At 37.1% G+C, this 25,212-nt stretch overlaps 1 protein-coding gene across 2 annotated transcripts in view; it reads left to right on the top strand.

The window, feature by feature from the left end:
- The window catches only part of CSMD1 (CUB and Sushi multiple domains 1), a 1,151,643-nt gene that overhangs the window by 1,015,491 nt on the left and 110,940 nt on the right, over positions 1 to 25,212 (top strand). For both annotated transcript variants that reach the window (XM_035319885.1, XM_035319886.1), the window contains exons 42-46: positions 1,401 to 1,589; positions 13,787 to 13,964; positions 16,582 to 16,727; positions 18,803 to 18,883; positions 19,058 to 19,171. In XM_035319885.1, the coding sequence (XP_035175776.1) occupies positions 1,401 to 1,589; positions 13,787 to 13,964; positions 16,582 to 16,727; positions 18,803 to 18,883; positions 19,058 to 19,171 (708 nt within the window). The remainder of the gene's footprint in view (positions 1 to 1,400; positions 1,590 to 13,786; positions 13,965 to 16,581; positions 16,728 to 18,802; positions 18,884 to 19,057; positions 19,172 to 25,212) is intronic.

A 25,212-nucleotide genomic window follows, 5' to 3' on the forward strand; every position in this document is an offset into this window, starting at 1 on the left:
TAAGAGGCAGTTACTTGCTATCCTATCTCTGTGAAGTTGGTTGTATATGGATGATTCTATGTAATGTTTTTATAACCCCCCCCCCCCCCTTTTTTTTTTCTTCCTTGCTTCCTGTGGGACTACTTATCATTTAAATATTCTAAATCAATATATCTCCAATATGCAAACATGTATTTTAAATTGTCTTTGTATTTCAGTGAATCTTCTTATTAGTGAAAGCTCTCTCTGAATGTTCGTTGCACTAATTTGTATTAATTAAACATATATAATATTTTGAGGTCTTTGGAAACATAAACTCCAACATTAAATATGGTGACTCATTAGTATAATTTTTGTTTGGAGATAGATCTAGAAGGAACATTTTCCTTATATTTTTGCTTTTCTAAATCTGACTTCTCTGGCTTTATAGTCTTCCATTAATTCTCTATTTAATTTTGTTTTGTTTGGGTGATATTCTGAATAGTTTAATGTATACAAAAAAAGTTCAATGGCTTGTGAAAATCTTAAATTTCATAAAATTGTAATGAATGACTGTATTATGCCTTATTAGAATACTTACTGTTTGTGTGGAATCATTTGAACAATTGTTGTGATTGTGTGCCGATTTATTGTTAAAGTCATTGCACTATCTAATCAATGCAGCTAATGAACAAACTGCAATATTGCCAGTCAAATAAATATAAGCCACCATAGTAATACACATACTTAACCTCAATTTCAAAAGTTTGGGTTGCTACAGAGTGTTCACACTGCTGCAAAAACTTCAGTTGTGCTGCAGTTACATTCATTCTTACTATATGACACATAGATTGACGTATGAAAACTATCAGAAAAAAAGTCTCAAGTTGTTATGGTGTTATAATTTACACTTCAATATTAATAAATATAGACTTTCAAATTTGGAAGTTGCACTGTGAACTGTTCAATAGATACGACCATTTTTTAATAAAAATAATTTAATTTCAGTCATCATGGACATTTTCTTTTCATAAATCATCTTACAATTTCTTACTTGGAATGAATGGAATTGTTTCATATATCAAAATAGGAAAATATACTTGAAAATTTCTGTGGAAAATTTTAATCTTGAGAATAGTAGTGTAGTAATAGTTTAGTAATAATAATAATAGTGTAGTAATTTTAATAGTAATTCATTCTATTCCAGATTTTGATCTTTCCTATGCCTTGTCTCTGAAACTAATTCCTTCATTCCTTTGTTAAGAGCTGAATGGTTTAAATGAATGATTTATTCCTAAAATTATTTATTATTGATATGTGTTAACCATTCGGATACTGAATTTTAGCCTTTGTGTTAACCTACTATGGAATCCAGTACAGAATTTAAATTAATGGTTAATTCTTGTGTTGAGAGCTGACTAAGCATTTTTTTTCTCTTCCAGCTTATGAGTTACAGAACTGCCCCGATCCTCCTCCTTTTTTGAATGGATATATAGTCAACTCGGATTACAGCGTGGGTCAGTCGGTATCATTTGAATGCTATCCTGGATATGTTTTGAGGGGTCAGCCTGTTCTCACATGCCAACATGGAATCAACAGGAATTGGAACTATCATTTTCCTAGATGTGAAGGTAACTTTCTGTGTGCTTCAAAACTCACAGTACTTTATGATTTTTGTTTACTTTTTTTTTGGGTGGGGAGCAGGATGTGGCCCTCACAATCCACGAGGAAATGGTTGGCAACCTGCTACAGCACTTGGATGTACACAAGTCGATGGGGCCGGATGGGATCCACCTGAGGGTACTGCAAGAACTGGCAGAAAAGCTGGCCAAAAGCTGGCTGATTTCCGTCATTTATCAACAGTCCTGGTTATCGGGGGAGGTCCCAGTTGACTGGTGGCTAGCAAACGTGATGCCCATCTACAAGAAGGGCCAGAAGGCTGACCTGGGAAACTATAGGCCTGTTAGTTTGACCTCAGTGCCAGGGAAGCTCATGGAGCAGATTATCTTGAGTGTCATCACATGGCACTTGCAGGGCTACCAGGCGATCAGGCACAGTCAGCATGGGTTTATGAAGGGCAGGTCCTGCTTGATGAACCTGATCTCCTTCTATGACAAGGTGACGCTTAGTGGATGAGGGAAAGGCTGTGGACGTGGTCTACCTTGACTTCAGTAAGGCATTTGACACCATCCCCCACAGCATTTTCCTCAGGAAACTGTCTGCTCATGGCTTGGACTGGTGTACACTTCATTGGGTTAGAAACTGGCTAGGTAGCCGGGCCCAAAGAGTCGTGGAGTTAAATCCAGTTGGAGGCCGGTCACTAGTGGAGTCCCCCAGGGCTCAGTACTGGAGCCAGTTCTCTTTAACATCTTTATCAGTCTGGATGAGGGGATTGAGTGCACGCTCAGTACGTTTGCAGATGACACCAAGTTAGGTGCGTGTGTCGATCTGCTTGAGGGTAGGAAGGCTCTGCAGGAGGATCTGGATAGGCTGGACCGATGGGCCGGGGCCAATGGTATGAAGTTCAACAAGGCCAAGTGCTGGGTCCTGCACCTGGGGTGCAACAACCCCAAGCAGCACTACAGGCTGGGAGATGAGGGGTTAGAAAGCTGCCTGTCAGGGAAGGACCTGGGAGTATTGGTTGATAGTCGGCTGAATATGAGCCAGCAGTGTAGCCTCGAGTACTGTGTTCAGTTTTGAGCCCCTCGCTACAGAAGGACATGGAGGTGCTTGAGCGAGTCCAGAGAAAGGCAACAAGGCTGGTGAGGGATCTGGAGAACAAGTGTTACGAGGAGCGGCTGAGGGAGCTGGGATTGTTCAGCCTGGTAAAGAGAAAGCTCAGGGGTGACCTTATTGCACTCCACAGGTACCTTAAAGGAGGCTGTAGCGAGGTGGCAGTTGGTCTATTCTCCCACATGCCTGGTGACAGGACGAGGGGGAATGGGCTAAAGTTGTGCCAGGGGAGGTTTAGGTTGGATATTAGGAAGAACTTATTTACTGAAAGGGTTGTTAGGCGTTGGAATAGGTGCCGAGGGAAGTGGTTGAGTCACCATCCCTGGAGGTCTTTAAAAGACGTTTAGATGTAGAGCTTAGGGATATGGTTTAGTGGAGGACTTGTTAGTGTTAGGTCAGAGGTTGGACTCGGTGATCTTGGAGGTCTCTTCCAACCTAGATGATTCTGTAATGCAGCTTTTACTGAAGAATTGCACCTTTATCCTAATCTGTAATGTAAGCAGCCAAAGCCTGAATATTATAATATGAATCATGTTGCTCCACAATGAATTATTGGTTCTACTAGTATCTTTCAAAGTATTATTGATTATGAGCACTCATGATATTGCCAAAAATAATCTTAAATCCATATGATTTATTATTATTATTATTCTATTCTGTGTGGTGTTTTTCACTTTTGCTTTTTTGTATGTGTATGCATTTTCTTTTGGGTGGGAACAATGAGCAGAGTAACCTATAGTTTTTTCCCTTTGTGAAGCTTTTACTTGGTCTTTCAGCTAAAACAAGTTACAAATAAATGATGTGGTCATTATGTAGAACTAAAGTGTTGTCATGACTAATCAACCAGCTAAGAAGAATTAAAATAGATTGAGATAAATTATTAATTTCCATCATAACAAGGCGTAATGGCGCTAACGATTTTCACTGTCAGCCTAACTATAATGCACTGCAGCATGTCCCTTCCTCAGGGAAGGGACACTTGTGTTATTTTCTTATTTTGTCACATAAGTCCAGTGTTATAAGAATCCATAAAGTTTATGTTCTAATTCCATAATAGTTTATGCAAATTTCCATAAATTGCTCAGAAATGTAGTAGGTTAAATATAGAGAGGAGGTTGAAAGTATTGTTTATTTCTTGTACTGCAAAGGGTTTACGAGGAAGAAATACAGTCTAAAAGGAGTTTTCTGGATGAAGTTTTCACAGATACTAATCTTTGTCCATTTGAGATTTGTATTAAAGCATAAAGATCATTTAAATCCCCAATTTATGCATTTCAAAAATATTACTTGAGTTACTGTTATTATTGGAATTACTATAGGAATTATTATACAAAATTATTAACCCAAGTTTCATTTTAATTTAAACTATGATTGTTTTTCCCCCATTATTAAATAGACATAGAGGTCTGACATGCTCCAGGAGTAAGACATAAATGTGATCTAATGGCCAAAGGGAGAATTGATTATTACAGAAACATCAAAGTGAAAAAAAATAATAAAAATATTGAAGGTAAATCTGTCAAACAAGAGGAGAGTTAATATTAGTTATAGTGTAAAGACCCTCTAGCAGTGATACAGTTCTGAAAAGGTAATATTCTTAAATGTGAATAAAACAAGTTCCCTTTCCGTAAAAATATATTTTAAGTTTTAGTTATACCATTTCCATTCTGTTTGTTGAAACAAAAGAAATTCTGTAAAAATGTAAAAGTGTTGTATACAAACTTAGATTTTTTTTACCTGATTCAGTACAAAATAATATTTAAAACAACCCTGGCTATTTTTTGGGTAATATGAATCTATTAGATAATTCCAAGTTCTAATGAAAGATACATTCCTGGTAATATTGCCCTTCTGAGCAAGCACAACGGGGGACATGCTTGTGGATTTTGTTTTGCTTCTTCAGCTCCTGAGACACTGTTTAACTTATTTTCTAGTCTGATTGGGAAAATTGTCTTTTTTTTTTTTTTTTTTTTTTTTTTTTCATAGCCAGTGGTTCAAGGTTTTGTGAAACAGATGTGTGTTTAAGACACAGTCATTTGGAGGAAGTTCTAGAAAAGTTTGAGTAATTGTTAGCTAGGCTATGGGACCCAGAGAAGTAATAGCGGGGCAGTACACATTTACCAACTGCTATGTCACGTACCATTTATTTAACATCTGATCACAACTGGAAGAAATCAACTGAGAATGCAAAGCAAGTTATAGTTCAGAAGAACTATGAACTTTAAAAACATATGATTTTGTGTAGTCTGATACATGTTAATAATTTTGTTTTTCCAGTATGGAAACCTCCCATTTGGGGGTTTGCTCTTACTGGACATTTGTTCAGGGTAATCTTAGAGTCACAGAATCACAGATATACAGGGGTTGGAAGGGACCTCAAGAGATCATAGGGTCCAACCCCCCTGCCAAAGCATGAAAATATATGCAATATAATATTCACAGTGCTACATCAGTAGATAGTGGGTTTGACATGAATAACAAAAAACATAGAATAATACATTTTAAGTCAAAGTGCTAGTTTACAAATAGGACACAGGACCAGAGATTCACTCTCTTTGAATTATCTCTCTGTTCTGGGAAACCTCTCTCCCATAATTTAAAGAAGAAAGTCCCAATTCTCAGTATGGAAAGGAATAATTGCTGGCTCTATCTAAATAGAGAAGAATTTCTTCCCAGAGTGTGTTTATGAATTAGATTAGCTTCCTAAATAACCCAAAGAAAAGATGCATTCTGTCTGTGGGGAATAGTGAAAGACATTGGGGTTTTCTACTTAAAAATGTTCTAGAAGATGAATCAGTGTTTCATGCCTGTCTCTTTTGATAATCCCCTAAGGATCCAATAAAATCATATGTGGCAGCATAACATCACTATGAGAATCTGCATTAGAGAGCAATAAATTTTTAGGTAAAGATAAATGATGTGAACAACTCTCAGTGTTTTATCCTGGAAAAGATAATGGAAGGAAATCTCAGGGCAGAACATTTGGCACTGGGATGAGAAAGGCCATGCCCCCAGACTTCAGTAGTTCAGTTAGAAAGTATCTTAATACATGAGATTGCTGAGTTTTGTTTTATTTTTAAATAAAAGAACAGTTTTCTTTCCAGGCACTTAGGCTGTTTTGCATTTACGGCAGTATAGAAAGGCAAATACTGAAATGTTTCCAATACTGAATGGTTGTACCCAGCTGGGCAGCTGAACTCCACCCCATCTATTCTCTCACTCCCCCTCCTCAGAGAAAAAGGGGGAGAAAATACGATGCAAAGGTCTCAAGGGTTGAGATAAGGACATGGAGATCACTCAACAATTATAATCATGGGCAAAACAATCTCGGCATAGGGAGATTAATGTAATTTATTGCCTATTGATAACGGACTACAGCAGTGAGAACTAGAAGCAACCCAAAAACACCTTCTCCCCCAAACACCCTCATCTATCTCCTCCCCCCAAGCAGCACAGAAGAACAGGGAATGGGGGCTGAGGTCAGTCCCCAACACTTCGTCTCCGCCTATCCTTCACAGTCACTCTCTGCCCCTGCTCCACGTGGGGTCCCTCCCACGGGATGCCGTCCTTCCTAACCTGATCCTGTGGGGGCTGCCCACGGGCAGCAGCTCTTCAGGAATTGCTCCCACATGGCTCCATATCACAGGGTCCATCCCCCGGGAGCAAACTGCTTCAGCATGGGTCCCCCACGGGCGGCAGCTCCCCCCAGACCCCCTGCTCCTACGTGGGTTCCTCTCCACGGGCTGCAGCTCCAGCCCGGGGCCTGCTCCTGCAGGGGCTCTCCATGGGCTGCAGCCTCCTCCAGGCCACATCCACCTGCTCCACCGGGGGCTCCTCCATGGGCTGCAGTGTGGAGATCTGCTCCATGTGGGACCCATGGGCTGCAGGGGGACAGCCTGCTCCACCAGGGGCCTCTCCACAGGCTGCAGGGGAACTTGTGCTGTGTGCCTGGAGCACCTCCTGCCCTCGTTCTGCACTGACCTGGGGGCCTGCAGGGCTGTTTCTCTCACATTTCCCTCTTCTCTCTCAGCTGCTGTTGTGCATCACCTTTTTCCCTTTCCTCAGTCTGGTCTCCCAGAGTCCCACCCAGCATCTCTCCCTGGCTTGGCTTTGGCCAGTGGCAGGTCCCTTTGGAGGTGTCTGGAGTTGGCTCTGATCTGACATGGGGCAGCTGCTGGGCTCTGCTCACAGAGGCCACCCCTGGGGCTCCCCTGCTACCAAAACTCTTGCCAAGATGTGGCTTCCTTTTTTTATTTTTTTTTTTTTTTTTTTTTTTTTTTTTTCCATCTTTTAATCTATGCATCAGAGCCACTGGAAGAAAGTTTAAACATTTTTCAAAAACAAACAAACAAACAAAAAAATACCAGAAATTTAAAATGAAGTACACAAATAATTTAAAACCTATTCCAGAATCCACTTTAGGAAGAATTTGTCTCCCCTTTAGGAAGAATAAGTATAAAACTAAAATATCTATATAAACAATGAAAATTCTTTGGGCTAATGTTTTCCTTACAGATATGTAATGAGATAATGCATCACATTCTTGTCAGAGAGGTTAGTTATAGCTCATAATGAGATATATATATATATGTACATATATATGCAAATATATATGAATATGTGTGTGTGTGTGTATTTCTTACAATGGTAAAAACTTTTACATCTGACATATTTAAATAAAAGATGGGAACCAGACTGTATCTTGTAACTAAATGTGTCTGTAACATTCCTTTTAAGTTGTGCATCTAATGCTAAAAGATCCTCTGAGATGTTCTTTTAAGGGCACCTACTATAGTGCTAGTTGACTACTACAGCTAATTTCTGTATTTCTTTTAGAGGATTCCTTCAGGATAGAACACTGACTTGCGTAGCCCTGTTATGTGTTTTTGTTCCCAAGGCTTCTGACTTCAGATGCCTCCTGAATTAGATAGTCAATGAATGGGAGGACTGAAGATTTCAGTTTTGCACTTAAATGCTTTGCAATTCCTGTTTTAGGTACATAAGTTCTTGCATTGAATATGATCTGTAGCTCCACCTGACTTTCTAATTAAAAAATTATAGCACTTTACAAATTATTTTTCCACGTATTACATGAATTAATAAGTAATTAATTTTGAATTAAGATGGGTAAAGGATGAGTAAGGACTATCCAAAGAACATATTTTATTCAAAGGAGATTGGTTTAGGGATTCAACTTTATCAGTATTTTGAAAAAAAGAAATACATGCTTATCCATAATAAAATTGCACTGAAAGCAAATATGAAATATTCTCCCTCAACATAAACTGGTGAAGTTACTTTTTAAAGGGTGTTACAGAAGTATAAAGGATGATGATAGAATATTACTAACTTATGTTCCTTATACAGTACAATGCTAGGGTGAAAAGAACAGCTAGAGCTATGTATAGAATACCAAGTATAGCATAGGGACAAGCTTGTCTGGAAATAATGATTCCACTTTCCAAAAAAAAAAAAAAAATCTAAACAATGTCTGGGAGATAAGAAATAATTACTTGATAAATTAACTTGTATGTGGCCTTTGTGTAAGTATGATGACTTACTCTCCTAAATAATTATAATGGTGTATTTGGTTCTAAATCTTTGGTTCTAAAGCCTGATGATACAGATTTTTACAACTCATAATAATATCTTGTGCCTATCAGCTACAATATGCCTTATTATCCTGCGTAAAAATGAAGTGATAAAATATTTTAAAGGAACTAAAAAGATAAGAGAATATATTTTTCTCTTTTTCCTTTATGTTTGACCAATACTCTTTGAACTCCTAGAATAAAAATATATTTTAGGTACCAAATCCATATTCTCCCTACAACCTTTCAGTTTATTAATAGAATGAATTTTAGCAAATGTTAATTTCTGAGATGTAATTTGATATGTTATCAGTGGGAAAACATTGTTTTGCATATGTTCTGAGATTTCTAGACCATATGTAATCTCTGTTCTCTTTGAACACTGTTTTCACACTTACCGTATTTTATATTGATTCATTGAATATGGTTCTTTTAGCATAATGGATATTTCTAGCTATATTTTATTCATTTTATTTCTATTATTTATTATTAAACTGATGGTTTAATAATAAATTAAATTACCAGTAGATAATCCTACTGCTATTTTAATGAGAAAAACATTGAATGTATAACTTAGTTTTGGTCTTTTGCAGCATGTATTTTGGGATCCTTTTTGTAGTAGTAAGTCAGAAATGAGAAGAAAAAATTGTATAAATTACAGCTAAACTGAGAGAATAGTTAAGAAAGGCAGCTGTTACATCTTCCATTTGTGAGACATAATGTGCTAGCCTCCTCTCTTAATAAGGATTGAAGTCAATATCACAAGTTACTTTCATTACCCTGGCCTGCAATAAAACTCTGTATCTTCTTTATTCTTATGTCTTGAAATTAAAAGCCTTCTTCTATGTCTAATAAGTTGCTTCACCTTTTTCCTAATCAAATAAACTGTGTTTTGGATTTATGTACTTTTGGAACATCTGGGGAAATGAATTTCTTTTCTTGAATCAAAGCAGCAGAAGAAGCTAAACAGCTTTGTTAACTAGCATTATGGCATTTCAGTAGGACCCATCCATGGCCTGTGAAATTTTATGTCCAGGCACTGCCAAGCAGAATCTTTAACACTAAGTGGTAGAGTACTATAGAAACTAATTCCAATTAGAATTCTAATTCCAAACTTTGGAATTAGAAACTAGTTCCAAAGTTCAACATTTTTTGTTTTATATAGATCATACATTTTTTCCCCTTATTTTTTTAAAAAAATCTTTGGTTAAGATTTTTGAGTTAGTTGCTGTTGCCTGATCTTAATTTCTTCCACAGCAGTTTTGCGGTGATTTATCTGCAATGACCTTTTGTCACCTTTTTCCCACTAATTAAGCTTTGAATATAATTTATTACCTGAAGAAATAATATTTTAAAAAATCATCATTAATAGTTCAAATATTTAATTTAATAACTCTAAAATATTAAATATATTAATTAAAGATGAATAGCAATGTTGTGATATAATGTGGAGCTATGTATTATAAAACCAAGAGATTTTTTTTCAATTGCAAAAAAAAATAACATTCAATTAGCTTAGCAGCAATCTGTATATGATAGATCTTAAATGCAAAACAAACAAAATAGAAACAATTATTTGAAATTTATACTGAGTGACATCTACATTAATAGAATAAATGGGAACATGAGTCTTGGTAAAAGTTGCAAGAAGTATTTTCAAGTGAATCAGATGCGATTACCATATGACACATTATTGATACATGTTCATGATACTAACTAAAACAGTTTATTAGCTTAATATTTATTTATTTATTTATTTTGTGGAATTAGGCTATTTTGTATAGTTTTATGAAAGTTTCAGAAAACAATATGACATTATGTACCTGTCTCATCTTTAGTGATATATTTGTCTGATTGAAAAACAACATTCATTAAACTGTGGGCAATATTTGAATACATCTCTTCTAATCAAAATGTGATTAAAGGGTTCCATTAATAAAATGGTACTTTTCATAACACTAGTTTCATTTATTAATTAGAGGTATTAAAACACAGGAGAACACAAATAAGCATTCTATATCTAGGACTTCTTAACAACATCCAGCAAATTTGTTGGATTACTTTCCATGGCAATTGAATCAAAGTGAACAACAACAACAACAAAACAAACAAACAAAAACTCTTAAAAATCTCTTTATCCAGCAGTATTACATTCGCCTGTATTAAATGATTTTACTCTTCATCTGAGAATGTTACTGTTTTTCATCTAGACTGATGGTGATTAAAAATAATTATTCAATATCGGAGAGCATGTATTTTTGTTTGTTTTGTTTTGTTTTTTAAACCTAACACAAAATGAAAATGTCTTTGGAGTTTTAAAAGGACTTCAGAATTATATATGATATTTCTGAGTAGGGATATAGATGCAACACCAAGGGGCATAGCAGCCTTATATCTTTTTTTATTTCTTACTATCTAGAGAAAAATGTTTCCTAAAAAATACTGAAGAACACATGGGACATACATTGAGTAGTTTAGATTTTTATAGTACAAATTAGCATTTTCTATATATATATTCTGTATATTTTTTTCCCTATATATATTTTTAGATAAAGCTAATGCCATGAAGTCATTGTTTCTCTTTGATTCCCCCATCCAGAAAGCTTCAACTCAGTAGTTTTATCTTCATTTCAAAACTGTTCACTGTTCCTGACATGTCTGTAATTCACAATGTACGTTTGTCCTGTTTTTTTTTTTTGCATCTGAATCCTTCCTGTCAAGCTTACCCACAGGCACCCACATTGCACAGCTCTTCATAGCTGAGGCCTGAATGCATGCATCTCCACTCTGTCTGCAGTTGTGTACATTTATAGCTATGATTTCTGACTAAAGTGCAGATTTCTTAGAGTTCTGTCTGAGAATGCAGCGTTTTCTCAGGCTCAGCACATTTCTTGCCTTGTAAAACATTCATTTCCGTACATTAAAGCCGAGTCTAGTACTGCCAAAAGAATTATTTTTGCATAAAAATGTTTTTGTAATAAGGAAAACAAGAGGTTATTAGGTCTCTGTTCCCTGGATTTTGGCAGTGGGTCTGAGAGGGAAATCAACTGAAGAATAAAATCACCTTTCTAGCTAGGGCCAGTCTTAGAAGTTCAAATCAAAACTTTTCTACAGAAGATTCCACATACAGAAGGCGAAGTAAGAGGATGTGGTAGTGATTCACAAAGGGAAGCTGAAACTGCTTCAGAGGAAAAGGTTGGGCTTGTCTGTGAGGTTGCCCCATGGAAATTTGATAACATGTCACTCATAAATAATTCATAAAAAAGGTTTCTAAGTTTCTGTGTGTGAGATGTGGACAACAGGTCTCTGATTCCTGAATGCTGAAGACACCTGGTATTTCTATTTTGTTTTCTTCAGGTAACAAAATCACCATGGCAGCATTTCTGCTATTTTTATATTTAGGTGTTCTTGCTTTTCCACTGGTGCCAAAATATAGTAGTAAGAATTTGCTTCAACCAAGCTATGAAATAGGCTGCTTGAATTCTCACCAATCTTACACTCAAAATTTGCAGTAGGTAAAAGGAACATGCCATATATGCAAAGCCAAAAGTTTAATTTTAGTACAAAGAAAATCTTAACAGTCTAACCAAATTATTAGTCCAGTTACAGTGATACTAATATTTCAAATCAGGTAACGTTAGAATGATGCACACAAACTTCTAATATCCACCCCTTTCTCTGCTGTTACACTCACTCTTATAGGGCCTATAAAAGTCTTAAGCTCAGTGGTTGTACTCCAGGAGAAGATGTTCATTCTGTACACAAAACCTGTTTGCCAGCACTACCTTTTAGTAATAATATATATATAGATATAATATTAATCGTTACATTACATAGTTGGACAAAGTTAAGCAAAAGCTAAAATGAAGTAGTAAGTAGCTACCCAATTGTTATACTATTGCTATTACAAATTAAGTGCCAGGCTACCAGAACAAATCCAGAAAAAAATGAGTCTGTGGCCTGTTTTGTTAGCGTAATGCTAAGTCGGTGGCCTGTTGCTAGCACTGACAGCACCATATTTACTGGGCCTCTTAGCTAAGGCTTTACTTGTTTGAGGACTTTTATCCTTTCCACATCTTTCCTTTTCCATATTCCATGATTTGATTTAAAGTAGTTATACAGACATGTTTTGTACTCTTTCTAGCTTCTCATATGGACTAAAGGAACTAACAATATAAAAGTCTTTCTCAAAAATATGAAGCAGTATATTTTGTTTGTCTACTGGCATTAAAAATTGTCCCACTTCTATGTTCTGTATAATTGTGGTTTAAAATTTTTAGCCACTTTAGCTGTTACCACATTTTCGTATATTAGCTTTACCTAGCAAGACCAAATATATCCTATGAATTTCAGTTTTAATTAATTAGAAACAAATCCTGGGACATGGGTGAAGATAAGAACAGTTATACCAAGTCAGCTCCTGTTAGAACTGTGCTTTATGTATGATGACACCAAGTCATGTGGTGTGGTCAATACACTGGAGGGAAGTGAAGGCTTGAGATTTGTAATGTAAAGGCATGTAAACCTCATGAGGTTCAACAAGGCCAAGTGGAAGGTCCTACATCTGGGCCAGGGCAATCCCAAGCACAAATACAGGCTGGGCAGAGAATAGATTGAAAGTAGCCCTGAGGAGAAGGACCTGGGGGTGTTGGTTGATGAGAAGCTCAACACAAGCCGGCAATGTGTGCTTGCAGCCCAGAAAGCCAGTCATATCCTGGGCTGTATCAAAAGAAGCATGGCCGGCAGGGTGAGGGAGGTGATTGTCCCCCTCTGCTCTGCTTTCATAAGACCCTGCCTGGAGTGCTGCATTCAGCTCTGAGGCCAGCAGCACAAGAAGGCCATGGAAGTATTAGAACGAGCCCAGAGGAGGGCCACAAAGATTATCAGAGGGCTGGAGCACCTCTCCTATGAAGACAGGCTGAGGGAGTTGGGTTTCTCAGCCTGGAGAAGAGAAAGCTCCAGGAAGAGCAGATATAAACAACCCTTCTTTTTCTTTTCTCTTTCCTTTCCTTGTTTCCTTTGTTAGCCACTAAAAGGACTATGGTTCATGAACAGATGTTCTAAGATGGGAAGATGTGCTGAACTCATCATACTAGCTATTGGTATGGATAAAAAAGGTGAAGTGGTGAAAGCCTCCTTAACCTGTCCTGTATAACCAGAGGCTATTAAAAGGATTCCTGTGATTTTGTGATTCTCTTTGCTTGTTTCTGAATCTTGAATACAAACTGAAGATGTCCCTTTTTAAAAGTGTGTTATTTCAAATTATTCTATATAAAATCAACATTTCCAGTAAATTTTAATGGATTTTAAGCAATAAAATCTGAAGACATCAGGATAACTTATTTCTTAGAAATATCAGTGCTTTTTATCTCAAAGAATCAAGCAACCAATGCTGTCTTTAAGAACCAGATTGGCTTTTCTTGTAGAGCTTTTGGAATTTGGAAGCATAACATGAAGTATGTTTTTCTTATTTTTTTTTTTTTTTTCATTTGTTTTCTTCTCAGCTCCTTGTGGCTATAATGTAACTGCTCAGAATGGTACAGTTTATTCCCCAGGATTTCCAGATGAATACCCAAATTCCAAGGACTGTACGTGGTTAATTGTTGTACCTCCAGGCCATGGAATTTACATCAACTTTACCTTACTCCAAACTGAACCTGTGAATGACTACATTGCTGTTTGGTATGTAATTTTTCAAAATAAAAGTCCTTTTTTTTTCTGATTAATTTATCAAAAACTCACTGTCCCAGGCTTTGACTTTTGCTCAGTCTTGCCCTTTATGTTACCATCTATGCTGAAGACCAACATATACAACAACAAGCTCTATAAATATGTGAAATATATTTATGCTCAGTTATCAATCAGATCTTCTTTGAACTCGTGGTTGTGTGCAGGAAGATACAAGTTACATTTTACAGTTTCTGGAACTGGCCTCTTGTTTTCCAAAAGCAATCAACACTATGTTGAATTATGTGTCCCGTGAATATATGACGTAATATGCTAGTTGCACCAAAACTTTTTGACATCTTTTAGATATTAATTGATATAGGCATTCATTGAGATTTTCCAATATCTTAATAAGGCTGTCTCTATTTTTGAAGCCAAGTTTTCAGCCCTTGTACCTTTATATCTTTCAGCTTCACCTTGTATTTTACTGTTCCCCAAACTTGTAACTCTTATTCCCAAACCCATCTCAATTTTGTGTCTCCAGATGGAAAAGGAGGTATTAGGGCTGACAAAGTACTTGCATAAGAATGTACTGTGCTAAAGAGCAGGCATAGATGATGATGTCTTGGATAGGAAGTTGTTACATACTCATCTATAGCTAACCTTGGTCCGTACCCCACACAATGTGCAAAGTTACTTCTCTTTCATATGTGCTGCTGATAGTTTTGCAAAGGGACAATTTGCACAGAATATGGGGTATAACTTACTCCTGTGTGAGTCAGCTGCTCCCATCTCCCATCTGGTCCACTGTTGCTGAACAGGGTGAGTTTTTTCCAGACAGCAAACTAAAAACCAAGTACTAAAATAGGGAAATTCAGTCAGTTTATAAAAGGGATGCATAACTGTTTATGAACTGCAGGTTAGCTGCCATTGGTATTTGCATTATCATCTAATGTCATCATAGGTTGTCCTCTCTGACGTGTTAAATGATAAGAATGCTAGATTGATGACTTTTTTTTTTTTTTTTTTTTTTTTTTTTTTTTTCCTAAAATCCTGTATACTTTTTGAACTTGTTTGGCTGTAGTATGTGCAGAATTCCTGACCTGTTATATTGAACTGTTTTACAGCTTATTTCTTTTGGTTTCTGATTGCCCATAAATCACAAACAGGCTTTTTTAAGAGTTGTTTTCTGAGGTATCAGTGATGGATAGTTCTTGAATTTGCTGGGAGGAGGCTGTTAGATGTAATTGTGTTTATATCATTCATATATATACCATTCACTTCTTTATGAAATGTCAAACCTTAATATGAAAGAGTTTTTCTGATTTTGATCTTTTTTTTTTTTTTTGAAAACAAGAAAAAAAAATGTATTTTCTTCATCCTCAGTGGGAATAAGACTTTTAAAATGAAAAGCTAAGTAAATTATCAGGTTCCTATTCAGCATTCATTAACTTGAGAATTATTTGCAAGGCAGCAAGAATAAGAAAATACATTTTTATGACAAGTCAACTACAGTTTATTTTTTCTTGTTGTCACTGACACTAGAATTGATTTTGGAAGACTGGATAATCTTGAAAAACTTCATTGGGGAAGAATAATTCATCTAAATATTATTTTTAAAAGGTTGCTACAGCTAGTTAAATAAATGACATACACTCTTTCACAACTTGAAACCAAGTTTGTCCATACACTAGATATTTCTTTTTATGAACAGATTATCTTGATAGGTTTGGAATAGACAAAAATGAGTTAATGCTTGGCTTATTAAACATACAGCTAGAGGTGAACAAATATCCCTCTAACTTACAGATACTGAAAGGTCAAAAGCTAAATGCTTTTAGAGAGCTTCTAGTTAATCTCCAGCCTTCTAAAATACATATCGCAAAAGGTTTTTGATTAAATTTTGATTCAGTAAATGTAATGTAGAAGAAGACCACAAATAGGTGTTGAAGGGCTCCAAAAAATCTTCACTGATAAAAGTAGTGCTTTTATTTATTTATTCTGGTTGTTTAGAGCTGAATATTCTGTGTGATGATACTGAAAATGGAAGTAGCCTGGTATTTTTTTAGTATTTCTCTTTGGGTGTCTATTCAGAGATACACAACCTTTCTTTTGTTCCACTGTTTCCTTCCCCCTTAGAAGAGATTTTTGATTTTCAGGAATGAAGTGAAAGGGCAGGCTGAACTTGCAACATGCACATCTCTCTATGCATTAGTCATAAATGCAGACTTGAAGGATCCAGGTCAAAAATATTAGAAATACAATACGATCTTAAGAGCTTTCTAGATACATTTTTTTTTTTTTTTTGGGGGGGGGGGCGGGGGGAGATGTATATAAGAGAATTTTGGCAGGAACAAACACAAAATTTAAAATGTTACAAAGTCTGACAGTAAATTTCTTAACCATGGAAATATAAACATTATTATAAAGGACTCCTGGTCTCTCAAAACATACTAGAAACATATAGAAAGAGTATTCTGTGTAGATAGAAATAAAAACAAATTTATTCTGAATAATTAGAAAAAGCAGTTTTTACAAAAATAAAACATGCATTACAGAGAAAAGAGACTGTTAAATTAAATGTCAACTATTGTATTTCTTCATCTGTTTTTTTTTATGTTTCACTTTATAGGGATGGTCCTGACCATAATTCACCTCAGCTGGGAGTGTTCAGTGGGAACACAGCTCTGGAAACAGCTTACAGTTCCACCAATCAAGTCCTCCTCAAATTTCACAGTGATTTTTCAACAGGAGGATTCTTTGTTCTCAATTTTCATGGTCAGTTTGCCTTATATCATCAGTGTCTAATTACCACAATCAAATGAAATTTAAAAATATTTCTTAACTATGCAAGGTAGTGAATAAATAAATTTACCATGATTATAGGGATTCATAGGTTTGCTATTTAAAAAAAAAAAAAAAAAAGGTATAATTTTTAAAAATATATGTTAAAAAAAATAAGAAAAATCATTTGTACTTTTGAATAAACTATGACCTATATTTAATATTAATCATTGCTGTCTAATATTGTGTTTTCAAATTTTTAATTAATTTGACACATATATTTATTAATTACTTTTATACTCCCATAATAAAATTAATCATAGCAATTATCATGAAAAAGGTTTGTGGGATAGTTTTGGAGTATTGCACAACAGCTTTACGTCTAATATCCAGCAAAGTACTATATTCAAAGTTACAGTCAGTGCTACAGGACATGTAAATTAGGCATCTAACTTGGGCTTAAAATGCTGAACTCCAGTTCTAGTTTTAATTCTGAATTCATCCTGATTTTGTAAATTAAGTGGAAGATTGTTGGTGTTCTGGATTGGAATTTTAAAAGATGAGGTGACTTAATTCACCAGGCTTTAGTCATTAGACTGGGAACATATAGCTCCCACATTCCAGGATTGTCAAAGCAGCAAACTACAAGGAGTGGTCAGTGAGAGCATTTTCCAGCTTTATGCTGAGGATGTATAAGGGTGTAGTCAGTCTTTCAGGGTCAATAACTTGATATGATAAAAACAAAAGGTAAATGATCTATCACAGTATGTAGTGCATTAGTCTAGCATGGTTAAAAATGAATTAATTGGCTTCTTTTTCTCTGCATTGTTTATTTACTTTTGCATAATGGATCACTGGCTGAAAATCATGTATAATGTGAATAGTGTCCATGATTTTAATTGAATTCAAAGCAAACCCAGCAAACTGGGCTTCTTGGAGACTAAGTTGCAGGGATTTCTGAGCCCACACACTGGGAGATAGGTGTCTTAGTACAATGAAATCAAGGGTATCACAGGACATGCATATATTTCTCCTGCTTGGTGTCTATAGCTTAGAAACTTGCTATCACATGTCTAAGCAGGTTGTTGGGCTTTTTTCTTGAACGTTCTCCAGGAAAACTGTCTGCCTGCATAGTGTTTTAAGCTCCTAAATGCCTTGTTTGTAAATGTTCATAAATGGGCTACAGAAGCTAGGGTGGAAGGTAAGGGTAGATTCCCCAGTATCATTTATTTTGTTTCTTTAACTTCTCAAAAATGGCTACCACAGTACCAGGAGCATTTGTGTTCTTGACTGTGATTTTGTTGCATGAAGAAATTTTTTTCTATATTGTGTGGACTCTGATCACAATCTTAAATCTCTGGTTTAGATTTTTTATCCAGAAATGGTTTCTTCAGCTGTTGTAGGCATTCTGCTCCATTTCAGAAACAAGTTAGCCAATGCACTGGTCACCTTCATTGCAAGACTGCTCACAAATTTTGGAAACAGATTTAAAGAGCAGAGAAAGCATTTTATTTTAAAGGCAGTGCCTTTTTTTTTTTTTTTTTTTTGTTTGTTTGTTTTTTTAACTTACAAACATTGCTATTATTGCTGCTTGTTTTTAAAGTAAAGATATGCACCTATACTTCAGAAAAATTAACTCTTAGTTTCTCCAGAAAATTTAAACTAAGAATAAGTATGACAAACCAGATACGTGGCAGGTAATAACAGATTTTCCAGGAAATCTAAATAATCTCTGATTAGCCCTTTGACATGCTGCAAAGGCAGCCACATAAAACAGAAGCTTTGTAGCTGCAAATACCTCCTCATAATCATTTAAACTGCATCCATTCCTGCAATGGATCTATAACCATCTAGGCTGTGTAGTTTACTGTTTATATGCATAATAAATACTCTTATATATATATATATAATAAGTAATGTCATGAAATTTAAATTAGAAAATGTTGTAACTGAGAGACCATGAGTTTTAGTATAGCTTTGGCAATTTGGCAAGTGTAAATATGAAATGAATTTTCTTTAAAATGAATCTTAGCACACCATTATTTAATTATTTTCACTTAAATTTGCAGCATATCAGCTGAAGAAGTGCCAACCTCCACCAATAGTTCTACATGCAGATTTGTTTACAGAAGATGATGACTTTGAAATAGGTGATAAAATAATATCTCCTTTTCTTTCTTACGTTTTCACCTGAATTTTAACCAAACTGTTAATATATTTCAAACTACACCTGAGGTATTGGTGTACTTCTGTTTGATTTTTTTTTCCATTTTAAATTTTAAGATTTAAAAAGATTTTGTTGTTGCTGTTAATAACTCTTTCAGGAGATTTTGCCAAGTACAAGTGTCATCCTGGTTTTACCCTTGTTGGACAAGATATATTAACCTGCAAACTGAATACACAGCTGCAATTTGAAGGATCTTCTCCATTTTGTGAAGGTAAATATATGCTTACATGGACTGTGTGTGATTAGTATGTGCCCCCTTTTCTCTTCCTAAATATCAAAGGTGAAATTTTGGGGCACTGTATTTTCATCAATGTTTTCAAAGGAAAAGTTTCCATTTATTTCTTCAGTATCTAAGAAGTGCACACAATTTCAAACTGGTCTCTAAAATTTTTGGACAGACATTCAGTACTTTAGAATCAAAAGACAAGTGGCTTGACTTTCAAAAGCACTGAGCATCACATGTATATTTAAGGAGTAGTCTTGTTAACTACACTACCATTGAAACACTGATTTTTAAAATTCCTTTAAATGATTTAGCATTGTTTCACAGCAAATGATAGATTTCTTTTCTCCCCTGAAGAATTTTAAATATATGAATTTAAATTAAGCTTAATAAAATAATAATAAAATAAAATAATAAAATAATCATAGGATTACAGAATGTCTTGGAATGGACCATAAAGACTATCCAGTTCCAACACCCCACCATGGACGGGAGTGCTATCCACTAGTCCAGGTTGCCCAGGGCCCCATCCAACATGGCCTTGAATACCTCCAGGGATGGAGCATCCACAGCTTCTCTGGGCAATCTGTTCCAGAGCCTCACTACCATCTGAGTGAAGAATTTCCGTTGAAATAAGAAAATATTTTCTCCATTTTAACAATATAGTGACATTGTACAACAAAGCCAAATGAAAAATGTGTTCTAAAATATGTAGCAAAATTCAGCTGTGAATTTCTTTTTCTAAAGAAGAGCATGCTTATCTTTAAGCTTAATTTCCTGAAGTAATATACAATTGAAGCTTAATTTCCTGAAGGTTTATAGAATTGTTCAAGGCTCTCCTCTTTTCTGATATAATGTTTTAATCTCTTAGTTAGTTTCAAAGTTCCTGTATGATTCATGAAGGCAGAAGACATAATTAACAGAAACAAAGAGGTACAAAGTGAAAGGCTGCAGCACAAAGTCATTTTTTTTAGACAACAGGAAATACATATTTTTCAGACTTGATTACAGAAAAAGCTGTCTCCACTGCTTGCTTTTTGTTATACTTGGGAAACTATAACTGTAGATGATGTCATAAGAAACCAAATTTCACCAAACATACTGCTCAGGAAATTATTTCTTTTAATATAATAATTACGCATCAAGGTTCTCTGATGACTTATAATTTCACTGAGTTATTTAGTCAGTGGTATATTTGCTGTAAGATAATATAGTAAGAATACAATAATTGCACTGCAAATCCAACTTTCAATTTTAAGTTAACAGTAAAAGCAGTAATTTAACTCTTGGCTGTTTCAGTTAGAGTATAAAGTTTTTTAAAAAATGAAAGTATAAATGAACTGGAGAATTCTGTTTAAATTCTAGTAAAAACTATGGAGACATTGGGAGTTTCTGATAATGATTTGTCATTTGTTAAGCCCAGGGGAGTAGTTGAGTTCCGACAGTTGTGTCAGCTACCTGAAACTCAAGACTTTCTCTGGTGGTAGAAACACTAGTTTCTTTGCAGTTCTTTGAGACATTCCAGATGAATATTAGCAGCTCTGTACTTCCCTCACAGCCTTTGTAAATTTTGTGACTTTCTTCCTTTCCGCATATTATTTATTGTTTTTCAGAACAATCCTATATATTAAAGTTTCTCAAGTTTTACTATTTAACAAGTTGATTATTAGATTATTAGACATCTTTATTTGATTATTAGACATCTTTAGTACATATGACTTTTCATTAAATGTCACGGTTCCTGTTATTGTTAATCTACTCATCATGGTCCTTGTTTTGTTTTGTTACCAGGTGATTTCATGATTTCATTTGATGTTGTTTCTTTTAGTTTTGCTGTATTCATATCAAAAGAATACAAGACTGAAAGCCATTAGTAGCTGGTAAATCTACTCATCAACCATGATGAGCTCAGGACACTGGTTGGTAGAGTCCCTTGGGAGGCGGTTCTGAAGGGCAGAGGGGTCCAGGAAGGCTGGGCGCTCTTCAAGAGGCAAATCCTAATGGCGCAGGAGCGGTCTGTTCCCATGTGCCCAAAGATGAGCCAGCGGGGAAGAAGACCAGCCTGGCTGAACAGAGAACTGTGGCTTGAGCTTAGGAGAAAAAAGAGGGTTTATAATCTTTGGAAAAGTGGGCTGGCCACTAGGGAGGACTATAAGGATGTAGCGAGGCTGTGCAGGGACAAAATTAGGAAGGCCAAAGCTCATCTGGAGCTCAATCTGGCTACTGCCGTTAAAGATAACAAAAAACGCTTTTATAAATACATCAACACAAAAAGGAGGACAAAGGAGAATCTCCATCCTTTACTGGATGCAGGGGGAAACTTAGTTACAAGAGATGAGGAAAAGGCGGAGGTGCTCAATGCCTTCTTTGCCTCAGTCTTTAGCGGCAATATCGGTTGTTCTCTGGATTCCCAGTACCCTGAGCTGGTGGAAGGGGATGGGGAGCAGGATGTGGCCCTCACCATCCACGAAGAACTGGTTGGTGACCTGCTATGGCACTTGGATGTGCACAAGTCGATGGGGCCGGATGGGATCCACCCAAGGGTACTGAGAGAACTGGCAGAGGAGCTGGCCAAGCCACTATCCATCATTTATCAGCAGTCCTGGCTATCGGGGGAGGTCCCAGCTGACTGGCGGCTAGCGAATGTGACGCCCATCTACAAGAAGGGCCGGAGGGCTGACCCGGGGAACTACAGGCCTGTCAGTTTGACCTCAGTACCAGGGAAGCTCATGGAGCAGATCCTCTTGGGAGTCATCATGCGGCATTTGAAGGGCAAGCAGGCGATCAGGCCCAGTCAGCATGGGTTTATGGAAGGCAGGTCCTGCTTGACGAACCTGATCTCCTTCTATGACAAAGTGTCGCGCTGGGTGGACGAGGGAAAGGCTGTGGATGTGGTCTACCTTGACTTCAGCAAGGCTTTTGACACCGTCTCCCACAGCATTCTCCTCAAGAAACTGGCTGCTCTTGGCTTGGACTGGCGCACGCTTCATTGGGTTAGAAACTGGCTGGATAGCCGGGCCCAGAGAGTTGTGGTAAATGGAGTCAAATCCAGTTGGAGGCCAGTCACTAGTGGCGTCCCCCAGGGCTCGGTGCTGGGGCCGGTCCTCTTTAACATCTTCATCAATGATCTGGACGAGGGCATTGAGTGCACCCTCAGTAAGTTTGCAGATGACACCAAGTTAGGTGCGAGTGTCGATCTGCTCGAGGGTAGGAAGGCTCTGCAGGAGGATCTGGATAGGCTGCACCGATGGGCTGGGGTCAACTGCATGAAGTTTAACAAGGCTAAGTGCCGGGTCCTGCACCTGGGGCATAATAATCCCAAGCAGAGCTACAGGCTGGGAGATGAGTGGTTGGAGAGCTGCCAGGCGGAGAAGGACCTGGGAGTGATAGTGGACAGTCGGCTGAATATGAGCCAGCAGTGTGCTCAGGTGGCCAAGAAGGCCAACGGCATCCTGGCTTGTATCAGAAATAGTGTGACCAGCAGGGCTAGGGAGGTGATTGTCCCCCTGTACTCGGCTCTGGTGAGGCCGCACCTCGAGTACTGTGTTCAGTTTTGGGCCCCTCGCTACAAGAAGGACATCGAGGTGCTTGAGCGGGTCCAAAGAAGGGCGACGAAGCTGGTGAGGGGCCTGGAGAACAAGTCCTACGAGGAGCGGCTGAAGGAGCTGGGCTTATTCAGCCTGGAGAAGAGGAGGCTCAGGGGCGACCTTATCGCTCTCTACAGATACCTTAAAGGAGGCTGTAGAGAGGTGGGGGTTGGCCTGTTCTCCCACGTGCCTGGTGACAGGACGAGGGGGAATGGGCTAAAGTTGCACCAGGGGAGTTTTAGGTCAGATGTTAGGAAGAGCTTCTTTACTGAAAGGGTTGTGAGGCATTGGAACAGGCTGCCCAGGGAGGTGGTGGAGTCACCATCCCTGGAAGTCTTCAAAAGACGTTTAGATGTAGAGCTTAGGGATATGGTTTAGTGGGGACTGTTAGTGTTAGGTTAGAGGTTGGACTCGATGATCTTGAGGTCTCTTCCAACCTAGAAATTCTGTGATTCTGTGATTCTGTGAAAACAAACAAACAAAAAAACATTGGGGATGTTCAGAGACAAAAAAAAAAAAAAAAATGGAATCAGAGTAAAGATTTTGGTACAGTTATTTTGAACAGACTTAAGAGAGGACTTCCTTAAGCTGACTTGGGATGCAACTGGCTTCCTTCTCTCACAAAAGCTGTTCCTTTAAATACTCTTCAAAAACAAAAGCAAAAACAAAGCAAAAAAACCTCTTCAATATTGTCTCTCTGTGCAAATTAATATTACTGTGGAGATAAATGTTGAACTGAATGCCTATTTTATGATAACACCCTAGCTATTTATCAATATTTCTTCTAGATCGTGTGAAATACTGGTAGGTCACCTAAAAATGTGTTTTTAATTGCTATCTTTATGTTGTTTACTCATAAGTAAATATATGAATGTTCTCACGTAACACTTTGATACACTGTTTCTTTAAACAATATGTTATTCATATATAAATTCATATATAAATTTTGTTGTAACTATTCATTTTTAACTTAAAAAATATATATTTAATTAGGGGATTTTAATATATCAGCAGACATATTAACAAGACAAAAATCTTCAACCTGAGGGTAGTAAATGCAAAATCCAGAGGGATGATAGGTTGAAAGAACATTGATCTCATAATAGTACAGTATTGCTCACTAACACTGTAGAGTTTAAGCATATGTATTGATGATTCACCTAGCTCTGTCACTATGTGCTAGGGAAAAATAAAAAAAATAGTGAATCATTTGAACAGTTACATGAGGGTAACCTCTTACTATTCTTTTAGTCATTTATTTACGTCTTTAAATTTTAGTGAAGGATTGACTGATTTAGCTGCTATTGCTATTTCTCATTTCTGCCAATAGATATATATGTGTAATTTTCATAATATTTTCTCTCTTTGGGGATCTAAAAATCAATTACTTGTTACAAAGAAATAAGTGTAATCAATACTTTCAATAAACAGAATATGTTTGTGTTCTAGATAAAGATAAAAGATTTTTGAATCACCAGAAAAAATAAGTTTTTTTTTGATTGTTTGTTTGGTTGTTTGTTTTTTCATCTTATCTATGGAAGCAGCATCATTATACAAATCTCTTGTGACTGAAATGACAGTTCTTGGGTAACTTCTTGTAAAAAATCAAAATCAAATACTAGGCCCAGTTTTCTCAAATGTTTTGATAAATGACTTGAATGTAGGACTTGAAGGTATACTGAGTAAGTTTGCTGATAACATTAAACTGGGAGGAGCGATTGATTCCACTGAGGGTGGAGAGTCCTTGCAGAGAAATCTTGACTGGAGAGCTGGGCAACCACCAACAATGTAGAGTTAAACAAGAGCAAGTGCCAGATTCTGCACCTGGGAAGAGGCAACACTGGATATATGTACAAACTGGGGGATGAAAGGCTGCCCAACTGAAAAGAATCAGGGGATTTTGGTCAACGGCAAGCTGAATATGAGCCAGCAGTGTGCCCTGTCAGCCAAAAGGTCCAACCGTACCGTGGGGTGCATCAGGCATGGCATTGCTAGCTGGTCAAGGGAAGTGGTTGTCCCACTCTGCTATGCGCTCATGCAGTCTCGCCTCAATTACTGTGTGCAGTTCTGGGCACCACAGTATAAAAAGGACATAAAACTATTAGAGAGTTTTAGAAAGGAGGGCTATAAGGATGGTGAAAGGTTTACAGGGCAAGATGTATGAGGAGCAGCTAAAATCATGGTATTGTTTAGCCTTAAGAAGAGGCTGAGGGGAGGCCTCATGCCGGCCTGCAGCTTCCTCATGAGGGGAACAGAGGGGTGGGCGCTGAGCTCTGCTCTCTGGGGACAGCGACAGGACCCGAGGGAACAGCATGGAGCTGGGACAGGGGAGGGTCAGGCTGGGTGTTAGGGAAAAGGTTCTTCACTGAGAGGGTGGTCAGACACTGGGACAGGCTCCCCAGGGCAGTGGTCACGGCACTGAGCCTGCCGGAGTTCCAGAAG

This window comes from Oxyura jamaicensis, chromosome 3 (assembly GCF_011077185.1).
Source record: "Oxyura jamaicensis isolate SHBP4307 breed ruddy duck chromosome 3, BPBGC_Ojam_1.0, whole genome shotgun sequence".
Lineage (NCBI taxonomy): Eukaryota > Metazoa > Chordata > Aves > Anseriformes > Anatidae > Oxyura > Oxyura jamaicensis.